Source organism: Oncorhynchus kisutch, linkage group LG23, assembly GCF_002021735.2.
Source record: "Oncorhynchus kisutch isolate 150728-3 linkage group LG23, Okis_V2, whole genome shotgun sequence".
NCBI lineage: Eukaryota > Metazoa > Chordata > Actinopteri > Salmoniformes > Salmonidae > Oncorhynchus > Oncorhynchus kisutch.
Genome location: NC_034196.2, coordinates 34,926,202 through 34,948,262, shown reverse-complemented (window position 1 = coordinate 34,948,262; position 22,061 = coordinate 34,926,202). Strand labels below are relative to the sequence as shown.

Below are 22,061 nucleotides of genomic sequence, written 5' to 3'. Positions count from 1 at the left end.
TGATGGGTGCCACAAAAAAGGAGCCACAGTGGCTCAGAAAGCCTACAAAAGGGGGGGCCACTGCCAGTTGCCCATCCCTGAAATAGACCATATTTATCTGTTTGGAGATTTGTGGATGCTTTTCTCCTGGGATGACCTTTCTACTCACACTTGCTGGAAGCGCCTCATGCTGTCCAGGATGTTGAACTGCTGCCAGCGCTTAGAGAAGTTGACCTTCCCATCGATGAGATCAGGGTTCCCCAGGTGGACGAAGGTCAGGTCCTGCAGGATTAGACCGCTGGGAGAAGAGAGGAGGATGAGTTTAGAGAGGAGAGAAGAATAGAGAGATAAAGACAGACAGTCCTATGAAGAGTAGACTAAAACCCAATGTGATGAAAAATCACCCAGCTCAGGTGTACATGTACACAGACTTACAGGTATGGGATGCATGGAGGCTCCACGTCGGCCAGAGCCGCCCGGTACACTCGGAAAGACGACGAGCTGTCAATCAAAGTGCAGTATTCCTCCAATCCCTGGGAGAGACCAACAGTGTGTCACAATGTGTTATACCCATAGTATATTAAAAAGAGATGCCATAGAAATACGAATACATTTGAGTGTGGATATCTACTATACCTATATCACATATCTGTATGTTAGACTTAATACACTACTGTTTGAATCACCTCTGATGTCTGTTTCTGCCACTCCAGTCTGCGGATGGGGGCTGAGTCCAGGGCAGACAGTATTGCCAAGTACGAGTTGAAATTGTTCAACTTTCTTAAGTGCTACATAAGAAGAGGAGAAATAGGATAAGAACAGTTGTCCAGAGAGTTAGTCATTAACTAGGTATAGTAAGTTATATTAGGGTTTGGTCGGGGTAGGCCGTCATTGTAAATAAGAATTTGTTCTTAACTGACTTGCCTAGTTAAATAAAGGTTAAATAAAAAAAAATATATATATATTTAGTTAACAGGAAGAGCTGTGGTTGTATGAATGTTGAGGTTGGTCACCTTCATGATCTTAATGAACTTGAGGAGCAGCTTCTCTCTGTCCTGGCCTTTCTCCTGCTGAATGATTAGAGAGCGCACCCTAGAGGACAAACACAAACAGTGTTCTGTGAGAGAGAAAGTGAGACTGTGTGTGTCATTTCTTTTGCCATTTTGAGGTGTTGAACAGCCATTGCAAAGCTAGGTGACTTAGGAGTGATTCGGTCTATCTGTTATGTAATGCATAGACAGCCTGTAAGTATAGGCTCAGGTCCAGCTCTCACCAGTAGCTCATATTGTTAAAGTGCTCTGTGAACTGAGTCAGATTGGGACTCTTTTCCTCGTTCTGTTCCTTGGCCCAAAGCAACACCTCAGGAATCTGAGCAGAGAGAGAGGAAGAGGGAGATATATAGGGTTAGATCACTGTAGCACAATCAGAATTGGAAGCAAAACAAGGACAGTAAAGGGCTCTCTGCTACCTCGATGTTGTAGAAAAGTTCTGCATCCAGGAGCGTGAGCTGATCTGCGATTTCATGGCTGCGGAAGTCATGCAGCGTTCCGGGCCTGTGGTCACACACAGAAAACCACTTAATGACAGAATGTAAACATGGATGGGAACAAACAAATGCAAGAAGAGGTTGTCATAGCCCCTCCCATTGTCTCCTGACCCTTAACCCCTTGTTGACGCCTACCTGGCGGACACGCCCCGGGCGGCCAGCGGCTTGAGGGAGTTGGTGCAGCGCAGCAGCTTCTTCTGCTCCACCTTCAAAACAATAACAACAATTCATTTACAGACATACCATTCAAAATGCCTCCCAATCACAAGCTACTGCAGAATGAGAGCGTTTCCTGAATAGTCTAATTGACATTAACAATAGATCTATACACCACAGCACTTTTATTAAGTGCAACACAATGTGAAGGTGTTGAAGGGGATAGGTGTTGAGGTGACGGTGTTGAGGTAGGTGACGGTGTTGAGGTGACGGTGTTGAGGTGACGGTGTTGAGGTGAAACTGTTGAGGTAGGTGACGGTGTTGAGGTGACGGTGTTGAGGTGACGGTGTTGAGGTGAAACTGTTGAGGTAGGTGAAGGTGTTGAGGTGACGGTGTTGAGGTAGGTGACGGTGTTGAGGTGAAACTTGAGGTAGGTGAAGGTGTTGAGGTGAAACTGTTGAGGTAGGTGAAGGTGTTGAGGTGAAACTGTTGAGGTAGGTGACGGTGTTGAGGTGAAACTGTTGAGGTAGGTGAAGGTGTTGAGGTGAAACTGTTGAGGTAGGTGAAGGTGTTGAGGTGAAACTGTTGAGGTAGGTGAAGGTGTTGAGGTGAAACTGTTGAGGTAGGTGAAGGTGTTGAGGTGAAACTTTTGAGGGAGGTGACGGTGTTGTAAGAATATGTTGAAGGTAAATACACAATGCAGAAGACGAGAGGTCAAGAGTGCTAAAAGTCAATAGGGCACTGACTGACGTCAATAGGGCACTGACTGACGTCAATAGGGCACTGACTGACGTCAATAGGGCACTGACTGACGTCAATAGGGCACTGACTGACGTCAATAGGGCACTGACTGACGTCAATAGGGCACTGACTGACGTCAATAGGGCACTGACTGACGTCAATAGGGCACTGACTGACGTCAATAGGGCACTGACGTCAATAGGGCACTGACGTCAATAGGGCACTGACGTCAATAGGGTACTAACGTCAATAGGGCACTGACGTCAATAGGGTACTAACGTCAATAGGGTACGGCAGGGTAGCCTAGTAGTTAGAGCGTTGGACTAGTAACAGGAAGTTCAAACCCCCGAGCTGACAAAGTACAAATCTGTCGTTCTGCCCCTGAACAGGCAGTTAACCCACTGTTCCTAGGCCGTCATTGAAAATAAGAATGTGTTCTTAACTGACTTGCCTAGTTAAATAAAGGTCAAATAAAAATAGGGAATTATCAATGGAAATAGTTGGTTTTCAGTTCAACGCCTGTTAGGAATGTCAGTCCTGAACTCATAGCTACGTGTGGCACGTTCTCATTGGTCCAACCTGAAATAGGACATTTGTTATTTGTCCATCGGCCCAGTTGTATTGCAAGGAATTCTAATTGGTCAACCACAGGCTAGGGCTGGGCTATAAAGTACATCCTGTCCCTTTGTTCTGTGGAGAGAATCACTGAGGACAGGGAAGGAATGACTATCTACCTCTCAGCATAACATTATCCTCTTTGAATAAACCTATTTTCCTCCCCCTGATTTGCTTTGGGGTCTGTGTTATTAAAGAATAACATCAACTGCTAAGAGTGTTGAGGTGAAGGTGTTGAGGGGAAGGAAGGTAGTGGTGTTGGACAGACCTTGTCCAGGATGTTCTTGCGGAGCACGCGGGCCAGGCTCAGCTCGCCGTTACACACCAGCCTGAACACCAGGTCCATCAGCTGCTTCAGGATGTCCTCTGTTAACTCCACCAGACTGATGGAAAGGGGGAGGGGAGAACATTAAAGGGAGGAGAAGTTAATTCACTTAACACTGAAAGGTAAGTTAACATTGAGGGTTGTCTGCTTCCAACACACTCTTTGGAAGTCCTTTCTATTCTGTTGGATCCCCAGGGCTATCTACTGCCTAGAAGGATTGGAGCTTAAACAGTGAAAAGCCACTTCTGTGGCTGTACTGAGAGTCTGAGTAAGGTACTGTATATAATATGTGGCTGTACTGAGAGTCTGAGTAAGGTACTGTATATAATATGTGGCTGTACTGAGAGTGAGTAAAGTACTATATATAATATGTGGCTGTACTGAGAGTGAGTAAGGTACTGTATATAATATGTGGCTGCACTGAGAGTCTGAGTAAGGTACTGTATATAATATGTGGCTGCACTGAGAGTCTGAGTAAGGTACTGTATATAATATGTGGCTGTACTGAGAGTCTGAGTAAGGTACTGTATATAATATGTGGCTGTACTGAGAGTAAGGTACTGTATATAATATGTGGCTGTACTGAGAGTGAGTAAGGTACTGTATATAATATGTGGCTGCACTGAGAGTGAGTAAGGTACTGTATATAATATGTGGCTGTACTGAGAGTGAGTAAGGTACTGTATATAATATGTGGCTGTACTGAGAGTGAGTAAAGTACTATATATAATATGTGGCTGTACTGAGAGTGAGTAAGGTACTGTATATAATATGTGGCTGTACTGAGAGTGAGTAAGGTACTGTATATAATATGTGGCTGTACTGAGAGTCTGAGTAAGGTACTATATAGATTCTATAGAATATGTCCATCCATACTCACCACAGTTCGTCCACCAGTCTAACGAGCACAAAGAAGGTGTTCTTGCTGACCCGCTTCTTAAACGTGTCTGGACTGTGACAGAACCTGGTGTATGTGGTCCATAGTCAAGGAGAACACTGAAATGACCTGCACTCTCAAGTATTACGTCCCACATTCACAGAAGTCACTTTAGGTGTCAACATAGTAGGGACACAATCATGTTTACCTACACACCTTTTCTGTATTCATCTCATCACCACAAGCCAAATCCATTCAGTTGTTAGTATTCCAACACACAATATTCTAGCTGGTGGCGACCAAAAAAGGATATCTGTAGTGGAGCTTCTTAATGAGGTCCTCTGGGCTGATGAAGGTCCTGTATGTGGTCAGGAAGACCTCACAGTACAACACCAGATCTGTAAGGGAGCAGAGGAGAACACCACCCCTTTAAAAGTCCACCCCAAATCAGCTGAGGTTGACAACTAACGATGGATCCTCTCAACTTTAGAGAACATGGATGACATTAATTGATGGGACACGTCTGGTAACCTCTGATATTCAGAGAAATACGCTGGTGAAGACATGCTGTAAGTCAAGACATACTGTAGCTATTCTACAACTTAACATTTCACTGTAGACCAATTTAACATACAAAAAGCGTGATCAGATCCCTCTGGTTTGAACGACATCTACGATACACACTGTGCCACTGATCCAGAACCACAGTAACACACATTTTAATAGGGGCTGATGTCGAACGGTGATAAACGCTACCTACCTTTGCGGTCTGTCTCTGTGGCGTGGACTAACAGAATATCCCCTGATCCAGCACGCACATCAGGTCCATCGTCATTCTGAGAGAAAGAGAGAACGAGAGAGATGAATAGATGGAGAAAGAGAGCAGCGAAAGAGAGAGAGACAGGAGGGAGGCAAGGCAGATCGATAGAGAGGGATGAGGCAGATAGAGAAAGGAGAGGGGGGAGAGGGGAGCGAGGCAGATGGAGAGATAGAGAAAGAGGGTTAGGGAGAGATTTTATGAGGATTAAGGCAGGAATGCAGTCTAGTCCAAAATGCAGCTCTCTCCTCTCTATCCATGCTCTCTCTCCCTCGAAGCCCTGCACCAGCTCCACTGACGAGAGAGCGAGAATGAGAGAGTAGGGGAGAGAGAGAGAGGGCTGCTATACGCAGGACATACACTGATCACACAAGCAGACAGATCCCAACAATACTACAGTTGTCCTTTGTTGTTTAACCAGACCTCCCTCTCTCTTTCTGACCTTGCAGAATGGGGACCAACACACACACACACACACACACACACACACACACACACACACACACACACACACACACACACACACACACACACACACACACACACACACACACACACACACACACACACACGTCTGTCAGACTGCACCAAAAAGGAAGGGGAATTTTAATGGAGAAACATCCCCTGCAGTTCCTCTAGAGGTCAGTAGTAGACTAAGAGAACGAAGGAATGTGAGTGAAATGTGAATATCACCAGTGTGAAGGTTTCTTATGTCAGAGTTTCACATACAGTAGGTAACATGAACAAAATAGCATTTAAAGAAATTGTTGCCAAAGACAACCACAAGCTTTCTAGAGACAATGCTTACTTAGCCAATAGACATGGGTAATAATGTTAGTTCAGTCATGAATGAGGGCAGCATTACCTCCTGTTTGAGTGTTATCCGGGACATGATCTCTTTGTGGTCGATGAGAGAGAGCTCATCCACTTCCTCCTCATCGCTCTGGACCGAGTCTGTCGACTTCTGCCTCCTGCTGACAGAAAGACCGATAGAAGCACCATTAGGTCTGTTTACCTAAACTTACATACAGAGACATCGAATGATTACCTAGAATATAATTGTTACCCATGATAAATGTTCCATTCAAATTGCACTGGTCAGAAGGGGCTTAGTTTCTTCTAGTAATTCTCTCTCTATGCTAGCATTGGTCATTAATCAGTATCCATTTCATTCAATTGCTGTTTTACCTTCTAGGATCACCAGATCAAGTAAAGATATTACGCCTGAAGCGGAGAGGGAGTGTTTATGCAATGTGACCTGAATGGTCACTTTATCCCATACCTGTCCTTGTCCAGAGCCTCCTTGCTATTGGAGGAGTGCATTTGTGGGGCGGGGTCTTGAATGACATCGTCAGCAGCGATTGGCTGTGAGGGGCAGAGTAAGCTCTGTCAAGGTAGGTTGAGGAGCAGGAATCATGGAACACCAACACATAATTTACACAAAGGCTGTCTCCATCAAAAGAGTTGAAATGGAGTTAGCTACCCCTAATGTAATAGGTAGAAGTTGTCATTAAACACTGATACAGATATTTGCTCATCCCCTTAATGGTTACAGTTAGTATTGTTGCAATAATCTGATCCTAGAGCTGTAATTTCTTCAAGACAGTCCTAAACTGCCTTACGTAGTCACATGTTTATTTCCCCAAGCTTTAGCACAAGACGTTTGGCATAAAGCAGGTTTTTAAAGGATCAACGAGTTTAGTATCGTGACAATCCTACTAGGTTGAGTGCATTAGTTACTTACTCTGAGGCAGGGAGGCAGCTCCAGCTCCCCATTGGCCTGGCTGGATGAGTACAGGTTGACGTACTCGCCCTCGCCACCCTCGTCGACACTCTACGGGAAGAGAAGAGGGACACCATGGTTGAGCGGGACGGCCACAGAATAATTTTGCATAGAACATACTGTGGGGACAGCAAACTCAGGGCTACGGTGAGGTATGGAGAAGCACTTCTACATTGAGTTGTATGGTTGGATGTGTCAATAATTGGCCACCAGGTGGCACTGGTGTACATGATTAGTGTTTAATGAGTGTACAGTATTTCAGTATAATGTGTGTCTGTTACACATGACGGTGAACAGGTGAAACACAGTCAAAAGTTCTATGGGTTCCATTTAGATCCATAACTACAATCAGTCAGGATAATACAATAAGCAGTAGTCAAGAATCACCAAAACAGGAGGAAATCTTTCGCTATGGTCCACAGTTTAGATGCTTTGTGATTACTGGTATGACAAGATAAATGGTCCTGGAAATCAATGAGTCACCAACAATGTTATTGTCTGACGGGCATCCACCTTAAAATGACTCCTTATTACTGAAACATATCTCCCTGTTATCGTCTGTCTGTCTGCCCTTCCGTGTCTGTCTGCCCGCCCGCCCGCCCGTCTGTCTGTCAGCTCACCACTGCCGAGGTGCGGAGGAGAGAGTCAGTTAGAAGAGAAGTGGTCTCAGGAGGAGGAAGACAGATGGCCACAGAGACCAATGAGTTGGCCAGGGAACCGTTGGGCCCGCCCCTGCTGCCATCCAATATAGTGGCATTGGTCAAGGCGACCTGGTCTGAACTCTGCGATTGGTAGGAAGTAGGAAAGGAAACCAGGAATCAGGAGAGAAGGACAGTGTTATGACAGGTTGAGAAAATAAATCAGACAGAATTAAAGCTGAAAAGTAGAAAGAAAAAAAGTCCCCATCAGCACCTCTGGACTAAAATGGATATATGGTTCAACATACTGTAATGGACTGATATCAATCTTTCCATGCCTTCCATGTGACTGTATGTGTGTAAGTGTGAATCAGAGTGTGTGTTTGTCTGAGATTGTGTAGTCATGGCGACCAGGTGAGCAGATTCCTGTGAGGAGGAGAAGCAGAAAGCTAGTAACCTGCTGTAACACGATGTGCACTGTCTACCAACCCTGTTAAGTACAGTAGCGGTATATGGGCCAAATCAGAGAGGAAGCCAAGCCAGTGAAAAGCCATATTACAACCTATGGTGTGATAATTGCGTTGTTTGCTCTATAACCCATTCGTTCATACGCCACCGTGGTAAACAATAAGGCCGTGACAACAAAAAGACAACAGTGGCAGAATAAATTCAACTACACATAGGTTTGTTTCATCACAAAACTGTAGAGCAACATCTGTCCTCTGAAGTCCACAAAGCAAATAATGCATGTAACAAACAGTTATATCACCTGCAGCATGGTCAAGCAAGTTCATATTTTTTAGCAGCTTACTCTTACTATACAACTACTGATTTAGAAGCAGAGTTACCGGAAGGCAGCACAGACAACAGGAGCACTGCCTCCGCTATTCCAGCTACATTTCAACTTAAACATTTAAAACATCAACAAGGCTAATACAGTGCATTGGGAAAGTATACAGACCCCTTGACATTTTCCACATTCTGTTACGTTACAGCCTTATTCTAAAATATATTTTTAAATCCTGTCAATCTACACACAATGCCCCATAATGACAAAGCAAAAACAGGTTTTTATACATTTTTACAAATTTATTACAAATTAAAAAACAGAAATATCACATGTACATAAGAATTCAGACCCTTTACTCAGTACATTTACAGCGATTACAACCTTGAGTCTTCTTTGGTATGACGCTACAAGCTTGGAACAACTGTATTTTGGGAGTTTCTCCCATTATTCTCTGCAGATCCTATCAAGCTCTGTCAGATTGGATGGGGAGCGTCGCTGCACAGCTATTTTCAGCTCTCTCCAGAGATGTTTGATCGGGTTCAAGTCCGGGCTCTGGCTGGGCCACTCAAGGACATTCAGAGACTTATCCCGAAGCCTCTCATGCGTTGTCTTGGCTGTGTGCTTAGGGTTGTTGTCCTGTAGGAAAGTAAACCTTCGCCCCAGTCTGAGGTCCTGAGTGCTCTGGAGTAGGCTTTCATCAAGGATCTCTCTGTACTTTGTTCCAGTCATCTTTCACCTCGATCCTGACTAGTCTCCCAGTCCCCACAGCATGATGCTGCCACCAACATGCTTCACCGTAGGGATGATGCCAGGTTTCCTCCAGACGTGACACTTGGCATTCAGGCCAAAGAGTTAAATATTGGTTTCATCAGACCAGATAATCTTGTTTCTCATGGTCTGAGTGTCCTTTAGGTGCCTTTTGGCAAACTCCAAGCAGGCTGTCATGTGCCTTTTACTGCGGAGTGGCTTCTGTCTGGCCACTCTGCCTGATTGGTCGTCCTTCTGGAAGGTACTCCCATCTCCACAGAGGAACTCTGGAGCTTTGTCAGAGTGACCATCGCGTTCTTGGTCAACTCCCTACCAAGGTCCTTCTTCCCCCTCAACTGCTCAGTTTGGCCGGGCAGCCAGCTCTAGGAAGAGTCTTAATGGTTCCAAACTTCTTCCATTTAAGAATGATGGAGGCCACGGTGTTCTTGGTTACCTGCAATGCTGCAGAAATGTTTTGGTACCCTTTTCCAGATCTGTGCCTCGACACAATCCTGTTTCGGAGCTCTACAGACAATTCCTTCAACTTCATGGCTTGGTTTTTGTTCTGACATGCACTGTCAATTGTGGGACCTTGTGTAGACAGGTGTGTGCCTTTCCAAATCATGTCCAATCAATTGAATTTACCACAGGTGGACTCCAATCAAGTTGTAAAAACATCTCAAGGATGATCAACGGAAACAGGATGCACCTGAGCTCAATTTCGAGTCTCATATCAAAGGGTCTGAATACTTATATAAATAAGGTATTTCAGATCATCTCTAAGAGACAGAACGTGTCTACTTTCTGAGCAGTATGACGGCTGCGTGGTCCCATGGTGTTTGTACTTGCATACTATTATTTGTACAGATGAACATGGTACCTTCAGGAGTTTGGAAATTGCTCCCAAGGATGAACCAGACTTGTGGAGGTCTACAATTATTTTTCTGAGGTCTTGGCTGATTTCATGGGAAAATCAAAAGATGTCAAGCAAAGAGGCACTGAGTTTGAAGGTAGGCCTTGAAAAACATCCACAGGTACACATCCAATTGACTCAAATTGTGTAAATTAGCCAATCACAAGCTTCTAAAGCCATGATATCATTTTATGGAATTTTCCAAGCTGTTTAAAGGCACAGTCAACTTAGTGTATATAAACTTCTAACCCACTGGAATTGTGATAGAGTGAATTATGAAATAATCTGTTTGTAAACAATTGTTGGAAAAATGTTGTGTTGCAGAAAGTAGATGACCTAAACGACTTTCCAAAACTATAGTTTGTTAACAAGAAATTTGTGGAGATGTTGAAAACCGAGTTTTAATGACTCCAACCTAAGTGTATGTAAACTTCCGACTTCAACTGTATATCCATCCTGTCCTGTCTTCCTAAAATCTTCGAAAGCCAAGTGAACAAACAGATCACCGACCATTTCGAATCCCACCTTACCTTCTCCACTATGCAATCTGGTTTTCGAGTTGGTCATGGGTGCACCTCAGCCACGCTCAAGGTCCTAAACAATATCATAACCGCCATCGACAAAAGACAGAACTGTGCAGCCGTCTTCATCGACCTGGCCAAGGCTTTCGACTGTCAATCACCGCATTCTTCTCGGCAGACTCAATAGCCTTGGTTTCTCAAATGACTGCCTCGCCTGGTTCACTAACTACTTCTCAGATAGAGGTCAGTGTGTCAAATCGGAGGGCCTGTTGTCCAGACCTCTAGCAGTCTCCATGGGGGTGCCACAGGGTTAAATTCTCAGGCCAACTCTTTTCTCTGTATATATCAATGATGTCGCTCTTGATGCTGGTGATTCTCTGATCCACCTCTACACAGACAACACCATTCTGTATACATCTGGCCCTTTTGACACTGTGTTAACAAACCTCCAAACAAGCTTCAATGCCGTACAACACTCCTTCCGTGGCCTCCAACTGCTCTTAAATGCAAGTAAAACTAAATGCATGCTCTTCAACCGATCGCTGCCCGCACCCGCCCGCACAACTAGCATCACTACTCTGGACGGTTCTCACTTAGAATATGTGGACAACTATAAATACCGAGGTGTCTGACTAGACTGTAAACTCTCCTTCCAGTCTCACATTAAGCATCTCCAATCCAAAGTAAAATCTAGAATTGACTTCCTATTTCACAACAAAGCCTCCTTCACCCATGCAGCCAAACATACCATCGTAAAACTGACCATCCTACCGACCCTTGACTTTGGTGATGTCATTTATAAAATAGCCTCCAACACTCTACTCAGCAAACTGGATGTAGTCTAATCACAGCCCCATATACAGTGCCTTGCGAAAGTATTCGGCCCCCTTGAACTTTGCGACCTTTTGCCACATTTCAGGCTTCAAACATAAAGATATAAAACTGTATTTTTTTGTAAAGAATCAACAACAAGTGGGACACAATCATGAAGTGGAACGACATTTATTGGATATTTCAAACTTTTTTAACAAATCAAAAACTGAAAAATTGGGGGTGCAAAATGATTCAGCCCCCTTAAGTTAATACTTTGTAGCGCCACCTTTTGCTGCGATTACAGCTGTAAGTCGCTTGGGGTATGTCTCTATCAGTTTTGCACATCGAGAGACTGACATTTTTTCCCATTCCTCCTTGCAAAACAGCTCAAAACAATTAATACACTGACAACTCGTAAATTGGAATGAAATAAATCAAAACTTGTTTCTCACAAGTGTAGCCTAGCTTGTGCGCTCTGCAAACAACGTGTCCACTCCGACAATGAGAACTGTAAGACTGTAATAATAATAATATATTGAATGCACTACTAGAAATTATGGTAACCAAAACAACCATTGTAGATGAGAAATTATGGGAATTAACTGTAAATGTACACTACCATTCAAAAGTTTGGTGGAAAGTCTGATTTCTTTTAATGGAATATGTAGATATTCCTTAAGAAATCTGCTGTTTCCAGCTACAAATGTCATTTACAACATTAACCATGTCTACACTGTATTTCTGATCAATTTGATGTGATTTTAATGGACAACAAATTTGCTTTTCTTCAAAAACAAGGACATTTCTAAGTGACCCCAAACTTTGAACGGTAGTATACTACTGGTGCGCCAGCCCTGCAGCCTCCGCAATGGATTAGTCCACTGAGACAGGCGTCAATCAAGACGTGCCATAATTTTGTCTCGGCAGACGAATAGCCTATCAACCAATATTTTTAAAATGTTTTTATTCAACTAGGCAAGTCAGTTAAGAATAAATTCTTATTTACAATGGAACAGTGGGTTAACTGCCATGTTCAGGGGCATAACGACAGATTTCTACCTTGTCAGCTCGGGGATTCAATCTAGCAACCTTCTGGTTTCTGGCCCAACCCTCTAACCTCTAGGCTACCTGCCGCCCCACAAACCAAGCAATCGACCAGTCGAGGCTAAATGGGGTCAACCCTACATAGATCACTGATAAAAACCACACACAGGCGGGCGTGTACACACCATCCCTCCCACACACACACACACACACACACACACACACACACATATGAGACACTAAACCTAAAGCAACATGGTTATGCAAAAGTGGAGTGAGAACGAATGAGGATGTTTCCACTGAAGACTAAGGACAGTTTATATTCTTTCCACCTAACAAAATGTTCCGACATACTATTCCCCAAAATGTACAACCATAAAACATACTAAACAACACACACACACAGAGAGAGAGCGGAGCAGAAAGATTTTCCACTGAAATGGCATTGTTGGCACTAAATCGAATAACTAAATGAAATATATTGCATATATTTTCTATTTCCTTCCAGACCTCCCATCCTCATGGCATCCCCCCATAACATCACGCCCCGAGGACTTGAGGAATGTGGACATTCCATTGGCACAAACACTGGGAGGGGATTGAGGGGTGTAAGAGAGAGAGGGGGAGGGTGAAGTAGACTGGGAGCGGGAGAAAAGTGGGTTTAAATTCTAAAGTGTACAGTAATGTTTAATGTGTAAATGAAGTTGGATTTGATTTAGTGGGAAAACATTTTGGAGGTGAAAAGGACTGAGAAAAGGAGAAGAGCGGTAGAGGAAGAAGAAGGGTAGATGAGGAAGAAGAAGGGTAGAGGAGGAAGAAGAAGAGCAGGAGAGGGAATCTGTTTTGCATCAGGGCCAGGTCCAAATCGAGTGATTCCACAGGGACACACCCCCTCTCCCTGACCTCCTCAGCGTGCCCCCCACCACACCCAGGGGCCATATGCAGTCAGCCCACTCCCCAAGACCATCTGCCTCATATCCATTAGAGATCAAGGGTCAGGGGAGAACAGCAGCAAGTGTTAGCGTTGTTAAAGATGTCATCCAGTGATTACATTTTTTGTTGTTGTTGAAAAATGATATCCCAAGTATAAATACAGTCAAGTACACAAAAGGGGGGGGGGGGGGTTTGGGCAAAATGTTGTTTTTTAGACAACTGCATAACTTCAAAGAGTAGGGCATTCAAATCAAACCAAATGTTATTTGTCACATACACATGGTTAGCAGATGTTAATATGAGTGTAGCGAAATGCTTGTGCTTCTAGTTCAATGCAGTAATAACCAACGAGTAATCTAACCTAACAATTCCACAACAACTACCTTATACACACAAGTGTAAAGGGATAAAGAAAATGTACATAAAGATATATGAATGAGTGATGGTACAGAACGGCATAGGCAAGATGCAGTAGATGGTATTGAGTACAGTTTATACATATGAGTAATGTAGGGTCCGTAAACATTATATTAAGTGGCGTTGTTTAAAGTGGCTAGTGATACATTATTGAAATAAATTTTTCAATTATTAACGTGGCTGGACTTGAGTCAGTATGTTGGCAGCAGCCACTCAATGTTAGTGGTGGCAGTTTAACAGTCTGATGGCCTTGAGATAGAAGCTGTTTTTCAGTCTCTCGGTCCCTGCTTCGATGCACCTGTACTGACCTCGCCTTCTGGATGATAGCGGGGTGAACAGGCAGTGGCTCGGGTGGTTGTTGTCCTTGATGATCTTTATGGCCTTCCTGTGACACCCGGTGGTGTAGATGCCCTGGAGAGCAGGTAGTTTTCCCCTGGTGATGTTACCCTCTGGAGAGCCTTACGGTTGTGGACGGAGCAGTTGCCATACCAGGCGGTGATACAGCCCAACAGGATGTGCATCTGTAAAAGTTTGTGAGTGCTTTTGGTGACAAGCCGAATTTCTTCAGCCTCCTGAGGTTCAAGAGGCGCTGCTGCGCCTTCTTCACCACACTGTCTGTGTGGGTGGACCAATTCAGTTTGTCCGTGATGTGTACGCCAAGGAACTTAAAATGTTCTACCCTCTCCACTACTGTCCCGTCGATGTGGATAGGGGGGTGCTCCCTCTGCGGATTCCTGAAGTCCACAATCATCTCCTTTGTTTTGTTGACGTTGAGTGTGAGGTTACTTTCCTGACACCACACTCCGAGGGCCCTCACCTCCTCCCTGTAGGCCGTCTCGTTGTTGTTGGTAATCAAGCCTACCACTGTAGTGTCGTCCGCAAACTTGATGATTGAGTTGGAGGCGTGCATGGCCACGCAGTCGTGGGTGAACAGGGAGTACAGAAGAGGGCTCAGTACGCACCCTTGTGGGGCCCGTGTTGAGGATCAGCGGGTTGATGTTGTTACCTACCCTCACCACCTGGGGGCGGCCCATCAGGAAGTCCATTACCCAGTTGCACAGGGCAGGGTCGAGAGTTTGGAAGGTACTATGGTGTTAAATGCTGAGCTGTAGTCGATGAACAGCATTCTCACATAGGTCTTCCTCTTCTCCAGATGAGTTAGGGCAGTGTGCAGTGTGGTTGCGATTGCGTCGTCTGTGGACCTATTGGGGCGGTAAGCAAATTGGAGTGGGTCTAGGGTGTCAGGTAGGCTGGAGGTGATATGGTCCTTGACTAGTCTCTCAAAGCACTTCATGATGACGGAAATGAGTGCTACGGGGCGGTAGTCGTTTAGCTCAGTTACCTTAGCTTTCTTGGCAACAGGAACAATGGTGGCCCTCCTGAAGCATGTGGGGACAGCAGACTGGGACAAGGATTGATTGAATATGTCCGTAAACACACCAGCCAGCTGGTCTGCGCATGCTCTGAGGACGCGGCTGGGGATGCTGCCTGCAGCCTTGCGAGGGTTAACAAGTTTAAATGTTTTACTCGGCTGCAGTGAAGGAGAGTCTGCAGGTTTTGGTAGCGGGCAGTGTCAGTGGCACTGTATTGTCCTCAAAGCGAGCAAAGAAGTTATTTAGTCTGTCTGGGAGCAAGACATCCTGGTCTGCGACGGGGCTGGTTTTCTTTTTGTAATCCATGATTGACTGTGGAGCCTGCCACATACCTCGTGTCTGAGCCGTTGAATTGCAACTCTACTTTGTCTCTATACTGACGCTTAGCTTGTTTGATTGCCTTGCGGAGGGAATAGCTACACTGTTTGTATTCGGTCATGTTTCCGGTCATCTTGCCCTGGCTAAAATGCAGTGGTTCGCGAGTTCAGTTTCACGCGAATGCTGCCATCAATCCACGGTTTCTGGTTTGGGAATGTTTTAATAGTTGCTGTGGGTACGACATCGACAATGCACTTGCTAATGAACTCGCTCACCAAATCAGCATATTCGTCAATGTTGTTGTTGGACGCAATTCGGAACATATCCCAACCCACGTGATCGAAGCAGTCTTGAAGCGTGGAATCAGATTGGTCCGACCAGCGTTGAACAGACCTGAGCACGGGAGCTTCCTGTTTTAGTCTCTGTCTATAGGCTGGGAGCAACAAAATGGAGTCGTGGTCAGCTTTTCCGAGAAGAGGGCGGGGGAGGGCCTTATATGTGTCGCGGAAGTTAGAATAACAATGATCCAGGGTTTTACCAGCCCTGGTTGCACAATCGATATGCTGATAGAATTTAGGGAGTCTTGTTTTCAGATTAGCCTTGTTAAAATCCTCAGCTACAATGAATGCAGCCTCAGGATATGTGGTTCTCAGTTTACATAGAGTCAAATAAAGTTTGTTCAGGGCCATTGATGTGTCTGCTTGGGGGGGAATACATACGGCTGCGATTATAATCGAAGAGAATACTCTTGGTAGATAATGCGGTCGACATTTGATTGGGAGGTTGAAAACAGTAGAGGTGTATTTAGAGGGCAGGTTGGTCAGGATGATATCTATGAGGGTGCCCATGTTTACAGATTTGGGGTTGTACCTGATAGGTTCCTTGATAATTCCGGTGATGTAGTGGGGGGGGGATCAGTCCGATATGCTCAGGGCTGATATCATGCTGTGCAGACTGGCAGGTATTATCCAGGCTATCCGGGCTAAAGCGGCTGAAGTTCGAGCTAAAAGGTAAAAACCGCTAGCAGTGGCTAACAATGACTGAAAAGCTAGTAGCTAATTAGCTGGCTAGCTCCTGATGGAGGTTTCAGCTATAAGGTCTAAAAAATTGCAGATCCGTACCACACTGGGTGAGGCGAGTTGCAGGAAGGTATATTTAATTTGAAAATGGAAAGAGACAGATATAATGAAATGTACACAAAAACAAAACCAAAAAAGACCATATTTACATGGGACGAAATCTTGTTTTTTGTACCAGGCAGTGATGCAACCAGGATGCTCTCGATGGTGCAGCTGCTATAGAACTTTTTGAAGAGCTGAGGACCCATGCCAAATATTTAAAAGTCTCCTGAGGGGGAATAGGTTTTGTCGTGCCCTCTTCACGACTGTCTTGGTGTGCTTGGACCATGTTAGTTTGTTAGTGATGTGGATGCCAAGGAACTTGAAACTCTCAACCTGCTCCACTACAACCCCGTCAATGAGAATGGGGGCGTGCTCGGTCCTCTTTTTCCCGTAGTCCACAATCATCTCCTTTGTCTTGATCACGTTGAGGGAGAGGTTGTTGTCCTGGCACCAGGCAGCCAGGTCTCTGACCTCCTCCCTATAGGCTGTCTTGTTGTTGTCTGTGATCAGGCCTACCACTGTTGTGTCATCTACAAACTTAATGATGGTGTTGGAGTTGTGCCTGGCTATGCAGTCATGAGTGAACAGGGAGTACAGGAGGGGCCCCTGTGTTGAGGATCAGCGTGGCGGATGTGTTGTTACCTACCCTTACCACCTGGGGGCGGCCCGTCTGGAAGTCCAGGATCCAGTTGCAGAGGGAGGTGTTTAGTCCCAGGGTCCTTAGCTTGTTGATGAGCTTTTGAGGGCACTATGGTGTTGAACGCTGAGCTGTAGTCAATGAATAGAATTCTCACATTGGTGTTCCTTTTGTCCAGGTGGGAAAGGGCAGTGTGGAGTGCAATAGAGATTGCATCATCTGTGGATCTGTTAGGGCGGTATGCAAATTGGAGTGGGTCTAGGGTTTCTGGGATAATGCCGTTGATGTGAGCCATGACCACCCTTTCAAAGCACTTCATGGCTACAGACGTGAGTGCTATGGGTCAGTAGTCATTTAGGCAGGTTACCTTAGTGTTCTTGGGCACAGGGACTATGGTGGTCTGCTTAAAACATGTTGGTATTACAGACTCGGACAGGGAGAGGTTGAAAATGTCAGTGAAGACACTTGCCAGTTGTTCAGCGCAAGCACACAGTACATGTCCTGGTAATCCTTCTGGCCCGGCGGCCTTGTGAATGTTGACCTGTCTAAAGGTCTTACTTACATCGGCTGTGGAGAGCGCGATCACACAGTCTTCCGGAACAGATAGTGCTCTCATGCATGTTTCAGTGTTACGTGCCTCGAAGTGAGCATAGAAGTAGTTTAGCTCGTCTGGTAGGCTCGTGTCACTGGGCAGCTCTCATCTGTGCTTCCCTTTGTAGCCTGTAATGGTTTGCAAGCCCTGCCACATCCGGTCACTAGGAGCGCCGCCTAAGGGTGAGCAGTTTCCTGTTTGCTTATGGCAGAATACAGCACATTTAGTACGATTTTAGTGCCAGCATCAGCTTGTGGTGGTATGTAGACAGCTACGAAAAATACAGATGAAACCATCTACCTAGAGAGTTCTCATGATAAGCTGTAGACCACACTATCTCAGGCGAGCAAAACCTCAAAACTTCTTTAGATATCATGCACCATCTTATTTACAAAAATATATAGTCCTCCGCCACTTGTCTTACTAGACTGCTGTCCTATCCTGCCGATACAGCATATAACCAGCCAGCTGTATGTTGACAATGTCATCGTTCAGTCACAACTCCATGAAGCATAAGATATTACAGTTTTGAATGTCAAGTTGGTAGTTTAATCTTCCGCATAGGTCATCAATTTTATTTTCCAAAGACTGTACGTTTGCTAGCAGAATGGAAGGCAGTGGGAGTTTATTCGATCGCCTACGAATTCTCAGAAGGCAGCCCGGCCTCCGGCCCCTTTTTCTCCGCCTTCTCTTGACGTAAATGACGGGGATCTGGGCCTGTTCCCGGGAAAGCAGTATGTCATTCACGTCGGCCTCCTCGGATTTGTTAACCTCTCTAGGGTAAGGGGGATGCTAACATTCCACCTGGCCAACATCCAGTGAGGTTGCAGAGCGCCAAATTCAATTTCAGAAATGCACATTATAAAAATTCAGAAAACAAAACATTTTTTACATAGGTTTAAAGATTACCTTCTTGTTAAACCAACCAGTGTCATATTTATAAAATGCTTTTCAGCGAAAGCATACCTAGCCCAGAACGTAGCCCAGTTGACAGTTGAAAAAATCCAAATTGTATCCGTAAAGTTCATAGAAACATGTCAAACAATGTTTATATTCAATCCTCAGGTTGTTTTTTAGCCTAAATGATCTATAATATTTCAACCGGACAATAACGTCGTCAATATAAAAGGTAAACAAGAAATGCACATGCGCCTGAAAAAAACTCTGCGTCGCGTTAGGGTCCACTCCTTCAGACTGGTCTTACTCCTTCATTTATAAGAATACAAGCCTGAAACGATTTCAAAAGACTTGACATCTAGTGGAAGGCAGAGGAACTGCAAATGGAGTCCTAAGTCAATGGATACTGTAATGGCATTGAATAGAAAACTACAAAACCCCCCAAAAAACTACTTCCTGAATGGATTTTTTTCAGGTTTTCGCCAGCTAAATTAGTTATGTTATACTCACAGACACTATTTTAACAGTTTTGGAAACTTTAGAGTGTTTTCTATCCAAATCTACCAGTTATATGCATATCATATCTTCTGGGCCCGAGTAGCAGGCCGTTTAATTTGGGCATGCCCCTAGAGAGGTTAAAGAAAAATAAAGGATTCTGCCAGTTTGTGGTGAGTTATGCAGGTCTGATGTGCAGATTATATTTTCGGCCATAAGAGAAAAAAACCCCGCAAAAAACACAATAAGAACACGTAAAATAGGAACAAGTAAAACGTCAGCCTTCTTCTCTGGCGCTATCTTAATTAAGCAATCAGCATCCCATCAAATTGTGTCAGTTACCAGATCTCAACACAATTAAACACTTATGGGAGATTATGGATCGGCGCCTGAGACAGTATTTTCCACCACCATCAACAAAACATATTGATGGAATTTCTGGTGGAAGAATGGTATAGATTTCCAGACACTTGCAGAATCTATGCCAAGGTGCATCGAAGCTGTTCTGGTGGCTCGTGGTGACCCAATGCCTTATTAAGACACTTTATGTTGGTGTTTCCATTATTTTGGCAGTTACCTGTTCATCATGAGCACACCTTTATCATAATCAATGTTGGAACCATGCACAGAGACGAACAAAACGCATCATAACCGGCTAAACATAACAGTGGGGCCGTGAGCCCCTCAGGAGAAACACAACCACCTCATTCAGGGCTATCAACAGTCAGATCTAGACAACACAGCCCTGGAGTCCTGCCAATTTGGGCCACCAGGGCCAATCAGGTAGACTCACCATGGGCGTGGTCAGCGAGGCATGTCCACTCAGGTAGGAGGAGCTAGAAACCGATAGGATGAGGCCTAGGCCAGAGCCTGCCTCCTCCGCCGCAACCACCAATGGCGGCTGGAGGTGGCACGACAGAGAGGAGGATGAGGAGGAAGAGGGGGAGGAAGAGAGGAAGGAGAAAATGGAAGACAAAAAGGAATGGGGAAAGATCGGTAAGAAGAAAGAGACAGAAGCAGTGAGAATAGGGAGCAAAAAGGAATAAACAATACATGAGATTAAGAAGAGACAAAGAAAAAAAAAGTAGTAAACTTTATTACCCTAGATATAGAGCAGATGGAGCAGCCGTTTTAGAACCAGAGCCAGAAAAGAGAGTTAAGCAGAGGACAGCAACCAGTAATGATGGTGACTGTCAGACATGCAGAAATCTACCACAGAAGAAGGGAATCAATGGAGAAAGGAGAAGACTCCTTGTTGCTGACACTGAACATGAATCCTGTGTAATTAGTTCAGCCACACGGTCAGCAAAAGTCAAAGGGCATCATTAGGGGTCAGAAGCTTAGAAGTTACCAAAAAGTCCAGACACCTGCATTCGCTCACAGTGTTCAAATCTGACTGCGGCATGCTAAACCTACCAAGCTCTCATGGTCTGATTACGGTACAAACTCTACAGCTTCAAAGAAACCAGGTCCACTACAAGGCCCAAAACACACTTGAAATATGATTCTCCTCCCCCATCAGTCTTCTTATCTGACTGGCACACCGGCAAAGTGATTTTTTCCCCCACAAAGCTGTGTAAATCCTGTGACATGGTGGCTTATTGGACAAGAGGAATAGGATGAAGAGGTAAACCAGTCGTATCCCACCCGGGCCTCAACCTCATTAAGTCCACTACACCACCAGCCAAGATTACCAGGAGAGAGAGAGGATGAGATGGAGGGGAGAGAGAAAGAGGGAGGGAGGAGGAAGATGAGGATATGGAGGAAAGAGAGAGGGAGGAGAGAAATACAGTTGGAGGAAACTAATACTTTACAACAGAAATCATCAAAATAAAGGTGTGGAAAGTGTTAAAATAGAGAGTTGTTAGTGGACAGCAGAAGACCCACAGACGGTCTCTCTCAGTGTCGTCCTACTGTATGAAGTGACATCTGCTTACTGTTAGGGCTGGGAATTGCCTCACAATACTTAGGTGCCAATAGGATATGTATTGCAATTCTCACAATTCTATATGTATTGCGATTCTATACTGTGATTTTATTGCGATTCGATGTTCCAAACATGTTGCTGCTGAGGGACAAGAGAGAGCCATGAGAAAACAAGTTTTGATCAGTCATGGAAATAAAAGTGCTGAAAACAAATTAGCTCCCTTTTTAAAAAGAAGATGAAGGAAAAATACAACCAACTGTCTCATTGTAATGGCTGGAATGGAAGAGATGAAACGGTATCAAACACATCAAACATATGGAAACCACATGTTTGTCTCTGTTCCATTTATACTGTTACAGACATTACAATGAGCCCGTCCTCCTATAGCTCCTCCCACCAGCCTCTACCCAGGTCTAGTCTGACAAATCAAATGACACAAGTGTCTAACTGGTGACACCATAAAGGTTTTATCTATACAGGTTAATGCATAGTCTAACCTCACCACTTGACACCTCAATCCCCAGTTATGTTGAACCAATCCCCATTAACCTGAAAATCGATCTGACCTCCCTTGTCCCTCCCCCACAGCTCTCCCCTCTATAGACTGATTGACTGAGAAAAAGAGAAAAATGAGAGCAAGAGAAGAAAAAACAAGAGAACGAGAGACTAGGCAGACTGAACCAAACCAGCGAGAGATACCAGCGAGAGATGGATGGAGAAATGGCTTCCTGCAAGAATGCAGCTTTGGACTCTTGTCCTTTCCAGCCAACAACCAACCTGACGAGTACAAATGACCTCAGAGTTTTTCTTCTAGGTCATGTTCAAAAAGGACTGAAACAGAGAGGGTCCAATAAGAAAGGTCCCTTTTCCTTTCCTGTTGCACGTTTGAATTTGTTTCCCATCACATGCCCTAATGAACACGACCCTGCTCTTCATTGACACGTGTTCTGGTTGCAACTGACCTATAGACAGTCAACTGTCTTCTGGGGTGTCATACAGCATAAATGACCCCAGTCAAAATCTGACACCTCACCTTTGACCCCTAG

The 22,061-nt window shown here is 44.7% G+C and overlaps 1 protein-coding gene across 7 annotated transcripts in view; it reads right to left on the bottom strand.

Moving 5' to 3' along the window:
* Positions 1–22,061, bottom strand: part of rapgef1b (Rap guanine nucleotide exchange factor (GEF) 1b) — an 85,293-nt gene that overhangs the window by 2,770 nt on the left and 60,462 nt on the right. For 6 of the 7 annotated variants that reach the window (XM_031802312.1, XM_031802309.1, XM_031802311.1 and 3 more), the window contains 14 exons: positions 6,801–6,890; positions 6,339–6,421; positions 5,922–6,030; positions 5,000–5,075; positions 4,553–4,637; positions 4,243–4,335; positions 3,306–3,420; positions 1,661–1,731; positions 1,448–1,532; positions 1,253–1,347; positions 993–1,071; positions 666–767; positions 415–512; positions 149–277 (listed from right to left, as the gene is read on the bottom strand). In XM_031802312.1, the coding sequence (XP_031658172.1) occupies positions 149–277; positions 415–512; positions 666–767; positions 993–1,071; positions 1,253–1,347; positions 1,448–1,532; positions 1,661–1,731; positions 3,306–3,420; positions 4,243–4,335; positions 4,553–4,637; positions 5,000–5,075; positions 5,922–6,030; positions 6,339–6,421; positions 6,801–6,890 (1,310 nt within the window). The remainder of the gene's footprint in view (positions 1–148; positions 278–414; positions 513–665; positions 768–992; positions 1,072–1,252; positions 1,348–1,447; positions 1,533–1,660; positions 1,732–3,305; positions 3,421–4,242; positions 4,336–4,552; positions 4,638–4,999; positions 5,076–5,921; positions 6,031–6,338; positions 6,422–6,800; positions 6,891–22,061) is intronic. The other variant, XM_031802310.1, reaches the window with a different exon arrangement.